At 38.7% G+C, this 12,511-nt stretch overlaps 1 protein-coding gene across 5 annotated transcripts in view; it reads left to right on the top strand.

Annotated features, from left to right (window-relative positions):
- The window catches only part of ADAD1 (adenosine deaminase domain containing 1), a 53,962-nt gene extending 43,173 nt beyond the window's left edge, over nt 1-10,789 (top strand). For all 5 annotated transcript variants that reach the window (XM_070047641.1, XM_017347555.3, XM_070047640.1 and 2 more), the window contains one exon: nt 9,484-10,789. In XM_070047641.1, coding sequence (XP_069903742.1) covers nt 9,484-9,597 — 114 coding nt within the window. In that variant the 3' untranslated portion in view covers nt 9,598-10,789. The remainder of the gene's footprint in view (nt 1-9,483) is intronic.
- Nucleotides 10,790-12,511: the final 1,722 nt, after the last annotated feature.

The raw sequence follows: 12,511 nt of genomic DNA, 5'->3' as shown, positions 1-12,511 counted from the left end.
TTCCAATTCTGCTTCCTTCTAATATACATGGGAAGGCAGCAGAAGGTGGCCTCAGTACTTGGGACCCTGCCACCCTTGTGGGAGACCCAGATGAAGTTCTTGGCTCCTGGCTTTGGCTTAGTCCATACCTAGTTATTTATTGTAGTCGTTTGGGAAGTGAGCCAGCAGATGGAAGGTAGGTCAGTCTCTGTCTCCCTCCCTCCTTCCCCCAGCCTTTCCTTTAGTGGTTCTTTCTCTGTCACTCTGCCTTTCAAATAAGTAAATAAGTCTTGAAACAGAAAATGCTGAAAGAAAAATCCTAGCAACCAAGAAGTCTGCATCCAGAAAAATAACCCTTCATAAATAAAAGCAAAATAAAACATCCTCAGGTAAATAAAAATTAAGAAAATGTGTTGTAAGCAGCACTTTCCTAAAGGAATTACAAAGGAAGTCCTTGGGTTTTAACAGATTACTATATAAAAACCTGCAGAAAGGAATAAGGAATACTGAAAATGATAATTATGTGGATAAGTAAGAGACTATGTGTGTATGGGTGTGTATTGTTATTTCTTTTAAAATCATGGTTTAAATACTATATTGTTGAGTTTATGACATACAAACATAGATACAATATTTGGCAACATAATGGGATAGGGAAAGAAATAGATTTATGTTGAAATAAATTTTCTATATTTTTCTATAACTTAGTATTAATATGAAGTCAAATATATAAATAAATACATTATAATTCCCAATGTAACCATGAAGAAAATAAATGAAAAACTATGAGTAACATATTTTGATTCAAATAAATGTTAGAAGTATATGCAGTAACTGTTCAAGACATTAATGGGAAATATGTGTTATTAAAAAATTATCAGGGATGGTGCTGAGATGCAGTGGGTTAAGCCACCATCTGCAGTGCCAGCATACCTGATGGGTATCAGTTCGAGTCCTGGCTACTCCACTTCCAATCCCACTTCCTGCTAATGTACCTGGGAAAGCAACAGAATGGCCCAAGTCCTTGGGCCCCTGTACCCACATGGGAGACCAGGAGGAAGCTTTTGGCTCCTGGCTCCTGGCTCTGGCCTGGCCCAGCCCCAGCCACTGCAGCCATTTTGGGGAGTGAACCAGCAGGTGGAAGATCTCTCTCTCTCTCCCTCTCTCTCTTTCTCTTTCTCTCTCTCTCTCTCTAACTCTGCCTTTCAAATAAGTAAATCTTTAAGAAATAAAGCTATCTTTTAATTCCATTTTTCCACAAGCTTTTTTACACACCCTTGTCTACATACACTTTTCAAGTGCATGTGGAACATTATCCAGTAGAAACCAAGTAGGCCATAAAGCAAGTCTTATTAAGTTTTAAAAGAATAAAAATCATACTAAGTATGTTAGAACTACCATGGAATTAAATTGGAAACCAACAACAGGATGAAATCTGGGAAATACAAGAGTACTTCAGAAAGTTTATAGAAAATTGAATTTTGAAAGTTTGGTGGAAAAATTCTATGCATAGTATTTTTGCACAATACATACACCACATAGGAATAAATGTAACAAATTATAATATGTGTACATTGGAAATAGTAAAACATGGCTTAGATAAATTGAAGAAGCTCTAAATAAATGGTTAATTGTACCATGTTCATGGACTGGAAAACTCAGTGTTAAGGATGTCACCACTTTCAATGGCTTCAGTGAGAATCAAAATCTAAGTATGCTTTTTAGTTTTTGTTTTTCCTATTTTTTTTTAAATTAGCTATTTATATGAAAGTCAGTGTTAGAAAGAAATAGCTTCCAATTGTTGGTTCACTCTGCAGATGGCCGCAATGGCCAGAGCTGGGCCAGGCTGAAGCCAGAAGCTTCATCTGGATCTCCTTCTTGGATGGCTAGGGCCCAAGTACTTGAGCTGTCTTCTGCTGCTTTCCCCAGGCTGTTAGCAGGGAGCTTGATTGAAAGTGGAGTAACTGGGACATGAACCAGTCAGTGTCCATATGGGATGTCAGTATCATAGGCAGTGGCTTTAACCATTGTACCACAATGACACTCCCCACCCCCAACAGATTTTTGTATAGAAATTGACAAGCTGATTGAAAACTTGATATGGAAAGACAAGACAATTTTAAGAAAATCCAGAGTTAAACAACTTAGCATACCTAGTTTCAAAACTTACTATAGATATACCTTAGGGTGCAGATTTGGTTCCACAGTGCCATAATAAAGTGAATACTGCAATAAAATCAGTCACAGGAGCTTTTTGGTTACCCAGTGCACATAAAAGTGTATACCATAATGTTTTAGCTGTGAAATAGCACTGTCTAAAAAAACCAGTTATATATCTTAATTTTAAAAAACACTATTGCTAAAAAGTGCTAATGATCATTTGAGCTTTCAACAAGTCATAATAATTTTTGCTGGTCAAGGATCTTGCCTAATGTTGATGGCTGTTGACTGGTCAGGGTGGTATGTGCTGAAGCCTGGGAGTGTCTGTGCCAATTTCTTAAAACAGAAAAAAAGTTTGTCACATGGATTGACATTTTTTTTCATGAAAGATTTTCCTGTAGTATACAATGTTGTTTGCTGCATTTTACCCACAATAGAACTTCTTAAAAATTGAAGTCAGTCCTCTCAAACTCTGTTGCTGCTTCATCAACTAAGTTCATGTAATAATGTAAATCCTTTGTTGTCATTTCAACAGTGTTCATAGCATCTTTACTAAGAGTGCATTCCCATCTCAAGAAACCACTTTTTCTTTTCTCCTCATCTGTGAACATTTTGGGATTGCAGCAATTCAGTGTCATCCTCAGGTTCTACTTCTAGCTCACTTACTGTTCCTACCACATCAACTTCCTGGAGTGAAGTCTTGAATGACCTAAGTCATTCATGAAGTTCAGAATCACATTCTTCTAAGCTGTTAATGTTCAATTTTTTTTTTTATCTTTGCCCATGAATTATGAATTTTCTTCATAACTTCTAGGTTGATTAATGCTTTCAGAAGGTATTCATTTTACTTTGCCCAGATATATCAAAGGAATCACTATTTATGACAGCTGTAGCCTTACAGAATGTATTTCTTAAAGTTAAAAGTCACAGTTATTCCTTGATTTATATACTGCAGGATGGATGTATAAGAAATATAAAAGACACATTAATCTCATTATAAATGTTCGTCAGAGCTATTGAGGGACTCATTGTCAGTGAGCAGTAACATTTTCAGAGGGATTTTTTTTTTTTTTTTTGGACAGGCAGAGTTAGAGACAGAGAGAAAGGTCTTCCTTTTTTCTGTCGGTTCACCCCCAAAGTGGCCGCTACGGCCGGCGAGTTGCGGCTGGTGACTGTACCGATCTGAAGCCAGGAGCCAGGTGCCTCCTCCTGGTCTCCCATGTGGGTGCAGGGCCCAAGGACCTGGGCCATCCTCCACTGCCTTCCGGGGCCACAGCAGAGAGCTGCACTGGAAGAGGGGCAACCGGGACAGAATCCGGCGCCCCGATCAGAACTAGAACCCGGGGTGCCGGTGCTGCATGCGGAGGATTAGCCTAGTGAGCCGTGGCACCAGCCAGAAATTTTTTTCTAAGCAGTAGGTCACAACAGTGGGCTTACAGTACTCAGCAAACCATATTGCATACAGCTGTACTGTTGTTCAGACTCTGTTTCATTTGTAGAGGACAGGCTTAGTAGATACAGTATAATACTTAAGTGTCCTTGGATTTTGAGAATCATAAATGAACATTGACTTCAACTTAAACTCACTAGCTGCACTAATCTCTAACAAGAGAGTCAGCTTCTCTGTTGAAACTTTGAAGCCAGGCATTGACTTTTACTCTCTAACTATGGAAGTCCTAGATGGTATCTTCTTCTAATAGAAAGTTCTTTTGTCTACGTTCAGTATCTTTTGTTTAATGTAGCCATGTTTATCAATTGCCTTATCTGCATCTTCTAGATAACGTACTGCAGCTTCTGCATCAGCTCTTGATGCTTCACCTTGCGCTTTCATGTTACGGAGATGGTTTCTTTTCTTAAACCTCATGAACCAACCTCTGCTAGCTTCAGTCTTTCTTCTGCAGCTTCCTCACTTCTGGCAGACTTCATAGAATTGAAGAGAGGGACTTCTGCCATTTCAGCAATATGCTATTTTGCTTCCTTTTTACTTGTGTGTTCACTGGAATAGCACTTTTAATTTTGTTGAAGAACTTTTCCTTTGCGTTTACAACTTGAATAACTGGATGGTGCAAGAGGCCTAACTTTCAGCCTATCTTGGATTTTGACCTTCCTCACTAAACTCAGTCATGTCTAGCTTTTGCTTTCAAATGAGAGAGAATGCAAGTCCTCCTTTAACTTGAGCATTTAGAAGCCATTGTAGCATAATTACTTGGCTAAATTTCAGTATTGTGCCTCAGAGACTAGGAAAGCCAGAGGAAGGAGTATGGGTACACAGCTGGCTGGTAGAGCAGTAAGAATACATATAAAATTTATTAAGTTTTGTGTATTGTTTAGGTGAGGTTTGTGGTGCCCCAAGACAATTGTGGTAACATTAATAATAATTATTATATAGTATATTAATAATAGCAGATATGATGAAAAATTTGAAATACTCTAAGGGTTGCCAAAATGACACAGAATTGAAGTGAGCACATGCTGTTGAAAAATGATACAAATGCAAATGCTAAACACATGGTTGCCAGAAACCTTCAATTTGTGTTTAAAAAAAAGTGTTCAGCATAATAAAGCAAAGCACCATAAAAATGAACTATGCCTATGTAAATCATCTTTAATTAAGATAAGTGTATTGATACAATGATAGACCCGTAGATCAATGGAACAGAAATAAACAACCTGCCTTGGGTGAGTTGATTTTGTACAAGGTATCAGGTAATTCAAAGGGAAAAAGAATACTCTTTTCTTTTTTTTTTTTCTCTCTTATTTTTTGACAGGCAGAGTGGACAGTGAGAGAGAGAGACAGAGAGAAAGGTCTTCCTTTGCCGTTGGTTCACCCTCCAATGGCCGCCGTGGCCGGCGCACCGCGCTGATCCGATGGCAGGAGCCAGGAGCCAGGTGCTTTTCCTGGTCTCCCATGGGGTGCAGGGCCCAAGCACCAGGGCCATCCTCCACTGCACTCCCTGGCCACAGCAGAGAGCTGGCCTGGAAGAGGGGCAGCCGGGACAGAATCCGGCGCCCCAACCGGGACTAGAACCCAGTGTGCCGGCGCTGCAAGGCGGAGGATTAGCCTAGTGAGCCACGGCGCTGGCCAAAAGAATACTCTTTTCAACAAATGGTGCTAAAATTCTGGGGTTTCCATGATTAAAATAAATTAGATCACTTTGTTAATCATAACAAAAATTAAAATTGTTCTTAGATCTGTCAATGTTAACACTATAAATTTGGAAATTAAATATGAGAAAATATGTCCTTATTAGGGAAAGAGTTCTTAGATATTACTCCAAAAGCATAAAATAGGAAACAAAAATAAATTGATCATTTGCCTCCAACATTAAAAGCTTGTCAGAAGTCTTTGTTGAGAACGTGAAGATACTAAACAGGCATTGTGGCATAGCAAGTTAAGCCACTCCTTGAGATGTCTACATCTCATATAAGAGGGCCTGTCTTGTCCAACTTCCTGCTAATATGTATCCTGAGAGGCAGCAGATGATGACTGCTGGGTTCCTGTTATGCCCATCGGAAACCCAGATGAAGTTCTGGCTCTTAGCTTCAGCCTGTACTCTAGCCCTGGCTGTTGTGGACATTTGGGGAGTGAATTGGAATGTGGGAGATACACACACACACTCTCTCTGCCTTTTAATTAAATTAAACATTTTTGAAAGTTAAGATGCAAACCACAGACTTAAATCATGCATCTGGGCCGGCACCGCGGCTCACTTGGCTAATCCTCTGCCTGCGGCGCCGGCACCCAGAGTTCTAGTCCCGATTGGGGCGCCAGATTCTGTCCTGGTTGCTCCTCTTCCAGGCCAGCTCTCTGCTGTGGCCTGGGAAGGCAGTGGAGGATGGCCCATGTGCTTGGGCCCTGCACCCGCATGGGAGACCAGCAGGAAGCACCTGGCTCCTGGCTTCAGATCAGCGCAGCGTGCCAGCCTTAGCGGCCATTTGTGGGGTGAACCAACAGAAGGAAGACCCTTCTCTCTGTTTCTCTCTCACTGTCTAGCTCTGCCTGTCCAAAAAAAAAAAAAAAATGCATCTGATAAAATATACAAAATCTATAAAAGTAATAGAACAGGCAATCTGTTTTTGATAAGGACTATATACAAGTGAGTCATAAACAAATAAGTTATGTTCAGCCTCATATAGGAAATAAATAAAATCACAGTGATATATCACTACACACTGACTAAAATCCAAAGATAGCCTATCAGGTATTATTGAGGTTATTGAGAAATGTGCCCTTAGGCATTTGTTGATTGGAGTATCAAATGGTATAACCATTTTGGGAAACAGTTTGGCATTTTCTTACAAAGGAAAGCTTATACTTACCTGTGATCTTGTAGTACCATGAGTATCCAGGAGAATTAAAAATTTTTGTTTATATACAGATTCATAAATTGGTATTTATAGCACCCTTATCTGTTAAAGCAAAAAAACAGAGACAGTTCACATGTTCATCTGCTAGTGAATGTATGAATAAAATGTAATATATCCATATGATGGAAGGCCTTTATTTCACCTTTATTCATAAGTGAGAGCTTTGCAGGGTACAGTATTTTTTTCTCTTAAGACTTGGAATATATCTTGCCGTTCTCTTCTAGCCTGTAGGGTTTCTGATGAGAAGTCAGCTGTAATTCTAATTGGAGATCCTCTGAAAGGAATCTGGCATTTCTCTTGTGTACATTTTAGAATTTTTTCTTTGTTTTACTGTGGAAAGTTTGAGTACATTGTGTTGTGGTGGAGTTCTTTTCTGATCATGTCTGTTAGGAATTCTTTGTGCTTCCTGTACTTGGATGCCCCTTTCTTTTTATTTTACTAAAAAGGCTTTTTAATCCATTCTCTCTTTCCACACCTTCAGGAACTCGTAAGACCTCTATTGCATTGTTTGATAGTATCCCATAAATCTCCAGCACTGTTTTTTAGTTTTCTAATTTTGCTCTTTTTTTTTTTTTTTGGTCTGTAAAATTTCCAGAGACTTGTCTTTAACTCAGATCTTCTTTCTTCTTCCTCAGTGAATCTGTTTTTAATGCTTTGCACTCCATTTTCTATCTATTGAATTTTCATATCCAATATTTCATTTCAGTTTCTCTTTAAAATCTCAATTTTGTGTGAAAAATGTTCAATCATGTCATGTATGGATTTCTTTAATTTGTGGATTTGCTTCTGATTAATTCTAAGTAATCCTACAATCAATTTTTTTTTCAATTCCATTTCTTTTTTTTTTTTTTTTTTTTTTTTTGACAGAGTGGACAGTGAGAGACAGAGAGAAAGGTCTTCCTTTTCTGTTGGTTCACCCCCCAATGGCCGCTGCGGCTGGCGCACTGCACTGATCCGAAGGCAGGAGCCAGGTGCTTCTCCTGGTCTCCCATGGGGTGCAGGGCCCAAGCACTTGGGCCATCCTCCACTCCACTCCCGGGCCACAGCAGAGAGCTGGCCTGGAAGAGGGGCGACCGGGACAGAATCCGGCACCCCGACCGGGACTGGAACCCGGTGTGCCGGCGCCGCTAGGTGGAGGATTAGCCTATTGAGCCGCGGCGCCGACCTCAATTCCATTTCTGATTTTTCTTCAATCTCTTCATCTTCACTTTCTAGGATTGAAGTGTTGTTGTGTTCCTTTGGCATGTCATGTTGTCTTCCTTATTCTTGTTTCTTGAATTTCTGTATTTTTTAGTCATTTGTGGAGATTTTTTTCCCCCCCGTGATGGCTTGTATCTTTGTACTTTGCCTCTGTGGCTAGGTGGAGTGTCTGCTGTTTCAGTGAATGCTGGGTGTGCTGGGTGTGTCCAGAGAGCTCTGTTCAGTGCTCCAGGGTGAGGGGAATGCCCAAGGTGGCACCCAAGTTGGGATGGTAAATCTCTATCTTTTTTTTTTTTCTTTTCAGGGGGGAGAGATTGTTCCACTCTTTTGGCTTAGTCTCACACTTGCCTCCTCTCCTCCAAAGAGACCAGTGTCCAATTGCTAGCCCCAGTGGGGTGCTGTATTCATCATACTGACACAAGAACCACACAAAGGATCCATGCAGTCCTCAGTGTGAGCTCGGATCCCTCAGCAATTACCCTCACCATGCAATCAGGGAGCCCTGAGCATGTGGAGCCGCCTACAGTGACTGCCCAGAGACCCAGCCAAACCCACACCCTCCCACACAGCCACAGTATTTTCACAGTCCTTCCCAGTACACAGGCTCCTGCCAGTGTCTCAGCCAGACTCAGGCCTCTCCTCTCAGCTGGTTGCTGGGCATGTGGACACAAGCTGGAACAGCTGTTACGTATGTCCAGAATAGCACCTGCCCTCTCAACTAGTTGCGGATGCTGGTTCCAGGTAGTCTGGGAGAGAGAATCGTGCCTTCTCCCTTTTTATTCCATGTAGGTTGGCAGGTACACTGTCCCTCACTGGGCTGCAATCCAGACTTATGCCAGACTCTTCCCACAGCTGTATCACCAGAGGCTTGGGCTGCTGCAGTATGGTCTCACCTCACTGTCCAAAGCCGGTGCTGAGGCTCTTGACTGCTGGGGTCCTGAACTGTGCACATCCACACCCTCCACATAGATCCAGTGTCCCTCTAATTTGCGAGGAGTTTTCTCTGCGGTTTTCTCCCTAACTCTTCCCTGAGATTGCACTCTCTCCACTTTTTAACTAACTTCCCCTAGACTAGAGCAGTAAGCTCCCTCTCTGTTCCACCATGGAATATTAGCAATAAGAAGCACCAAACTACTGATACATGAAACAACATTGGCAGAGTGGAAAATATGCTAACCAAAAGAAACTTGGTGCAACAGAGTAGATTTCTGTTAGCCAATATACATGAAATTTCTAGAAAAAGCAAAAATCTGTAGACATACAAAGGGGATTCGTGGTTTCCAGGGGCTAGAGCCAAGGTCAAGAATACAGATTGACTGTGGGTGGGCACAGTGGAACCTTTAGAGTGATAGCTGATTTAAAATTGAACTTTGTTGATATTTGCTGTTTTTACAGTGGGTGAATTTTATAGTGTATGAATTATACTTTAACAAAGGTACCTTTTAGAAAGTTCATATGTTCATTTTGTAAAAAATTTATAACTTATCTATAGTGTTGGCATTTCAAGTACTTTTTTCCCTTCTTAATAATTTCAGTTTTTCAAATTTTTGTAATGAGTATGATTACTCTTTTAATTAAAATGCTTAAAAAGAATCAAAATTGCCTTTTAGGCTTATTGGGAAGAATATATTTTATCTTCAAAAAATATTGAAAAATTAGGAATTCAAAAATGATTTCCAGTGATTTTTTTAAATGTCAAGATAAACAGATTAGGACTACTTTTTATAAGTCAAATTCTGCTTGTTTTATACAATTCAATTTTTTTCTCCCCTCTAGCGTATGTCTGCATCCTATCAAGAAGCTAAAACTTTGTTGAAATCCTACTTACAGCAACATGGCTATGGCTCTTGGATTGTGAAATCTCCCTGTATAGAGCAATTTAGTATGTGAATTAAGCATTCCCTTGTCATAATAAAAATCTTTTATTTTTTGGTGTGTGTTGACTAGTAAAAATGTTAAAATATTGAAGGTTTTCAGCTTTCAGAATCAGAGTCTTATAATAACAACTGTTGAAAATTTGTGAATTAGTGAGGATTTGTAAACAGTCATGCCAATTTACATTGAAACATTAGGATTTTTTTTACTTTGAATTTTTTTGAAAAATAATTGCCTGATTCAATATGTAGACATGTTCCTATTACAAATATTATAAAATCCTTACCCTTTTTGTAGTTTAAAATGGAATTCATTCTCTTTTAAGTTTTTGATTCAGTGCTATCCATATAGCTGTGATAGTGAATATCATGGTACCTCAAGTTTATTTTTTCTTTGAATTCGAAGTCATAAATAAAATTAATCCTTTTTAAAATAATTAAACAAGCATTAGAGTGCCTAGCATTTTTCAGTCACTGTTCTAGGTGATAGTATTTTAAAAAGTAAGACACCATCTCTTAGGTCACAGGAGTTTATGAATGCAAACTGCACATATAAATGCAGAAAAATGTTAAGCATGTTAGGAAATAGTTTGATAAATTATTCTGATTAATAGAGGATTACCTTATATGCTTTAAAATTGTTCATTTTCAAGTGTGCTATATAAGCTATCTATACCAAATGTGATCTAATCCATTATAATTTATATTAAGGGTTTCCAATTTATATATAAGTAGAAGACTGTTGCAGTGATTAGATGAAAAGTGAAAGTTTAGCTACTCTTGAGTTGATATATGTATCTACATATATATATATCTTTAGTGAAATTGTGAGTTTTTGTTGTACTTTATCTTCACTCTATTTCTTTTCAATCATAGATACATTAAACATTATTGATTCCCAGAGTTGTCCCTCTTAGCTTTCATCTAATAAACTTTTGAGTTTCATGCCCACTCCATGTGAACTATTGTAATCTCTGATGAGATTGATGTTGGTTGTTTTGTTTTGTTTAAAAAGTAAGAAGGAATTTTGTTGATGAACAGTGAAGCCATTCTGTAAAGACAACTTAAATGTCTTTCAGAAGTCTAGACTCTACATTTAGTAATATTAGGTTGAACCACATGAAGTTGCCATTTTTTTTTTGTAGACTGAAAATGGGCAGTTCGTATGGATCAACATGAATATTAATAAATTCCATTTCAATCAGTTATGATATTTATTGCTTATTTCTTCTACTTGTATTTCCTCATTACATTTATTTTACTGTTTCCTAACACAGCAGATTTCCAGCCTTTATTTCTGTTATTTTACTTCTTCATAGTAAATTTGCCTTTAAAAACATGAGGTCCTTGACCTTCTCTTGACTGTTCAGATTCAAATAATGTTATAAAAAAAAACAACTTGGTATTTTGCTTTTAGCTGACTCATATAAAATATGAAAAAGGACTAAATTATTAATAACTACCCCCAAAAGTTCTGTCTAGTTAGTAGAAGATCCTGGGTTAGGCACTCAGTGAGAAGCAGTAAAAAACAATTTTGGGGGGACTAGCCATGGTGTGCTATGGGTTAAGCTGCCACTCATAATGCAGGTGTTCACATCAGATTGCTGGTTTGAGTCCCAGCTGCTCTGCTCAGATGCATTTCCCTCCTACTGCACTTAGTAAAGCAGTGAAAGATGGGCCATGTACTTGGGCCCCTGCCACCCATGTGGGAGATTTGGATGGAGTTTAATGCTCCTCATTTGGCCTGGCACAGCCCTGACCATATTGGCCTTTTGAAGAGAGATAGCATGAGAGGCTTTATAAGGGCTTGGCATTGTGGTGCCACAGGTATAGTCACTTCCTGCTATGCTAGCATCTCATATGAGCTCTGGTTGAAGTCCCAGCCGCTCTACTTCTAATCCAGCTCCCTGCTAGTGTGCTTGGGAAAAGAGTAGATGCCACAAGTGATTGGGCCCCCACACCCACATAGAAGACCCAGTAGAGTTCATCCAGGGGGTGAACCAGAGGATGGAAGATATCTCCCTGTATCTCTGTCTCTATAACACTGCCTTTCAAATAAGTAAATAAATCTTAAAAATAAAAAGATTTTATAAGACAAATGGATGGCATCTCCCAGAAGATAGTCATTTATTACAAGGGTCAGGAGATGAATGCGAAGCCCAGTATTGGCATTTATGAGTGTGACTGTTGTAAATTATTTAATTGCTTTTAGCTCAGTTCTTTTCATGGACAAAGTTGATTCTAGTGAGTTTCATTGTTTGTTGAGGGATGGAGGTTTGGTGGGAATAGCTCCAGGCTACCTTTCTTAGAAAGCAGCTGTACTTTTTAACCTTTTTAAATATGTTTTGTACTGACAAGATGGTTGGCTTCAAGGCGAGCAAACCTAAATTCAGCTTCTAAACTTTCAATTCTAAAATTCTTTTAAAAAAAAATCACTAAAACTAGTTAGATATAAGTTTTATTTTTTTTTTAGATCTAAGGTTTTGTTATCTGAGGCAAGCATTGAAGGATGAGTAAATTTGGTAGACTGCAATGAGAGAGAAATTGCATTCCAGTTGGAAATAATAAATTAAAAATTAGAAATGAAATGTTGCAATGTTTGGGGATACTATGTAGAGCACTGGAAAAACTAGAAGTTAAATCTAGTAGATACTCTCAAATTGGTAAGCAGAAGGGAGCCCTCCAAGGATTTTATGTAGGGAAGTGATAGGTTAAGTTACCATCCTGCAACATTTTCTTTTTTAATTTGTTATTTAAATTATTGATGTATATAATGGAGAGAATAATGACTCCCCATGTACTTATCTTCCAGCTTCAATAACTGTTATAAACATGAGTAAAACTCTCCAACTGGATTCTGTCAAAACAAATACAGGATGTGCTGTTGTATCTGAAAATAACTTTAATGTAAAATATAAGGACACTTTAAT

The sequence above is a fragment of the Oryctolagus cuniculus genome, chromosome 8 (genome assembly GCF_964237555.1).
Source record: "Oryctolagus cuniculus chromosome 8, mOryCun1.1, whole genome shotgun sequence".
NCBI lineage: Eukaryota > Metazoa > Chordata > Mammalia > Lagomorpha > Leporidae > Oryctolagus > Oryctolagus cuniculus.
This window is presented reverse-complemented; position numbering and strand designations above follow the sequence as displayed.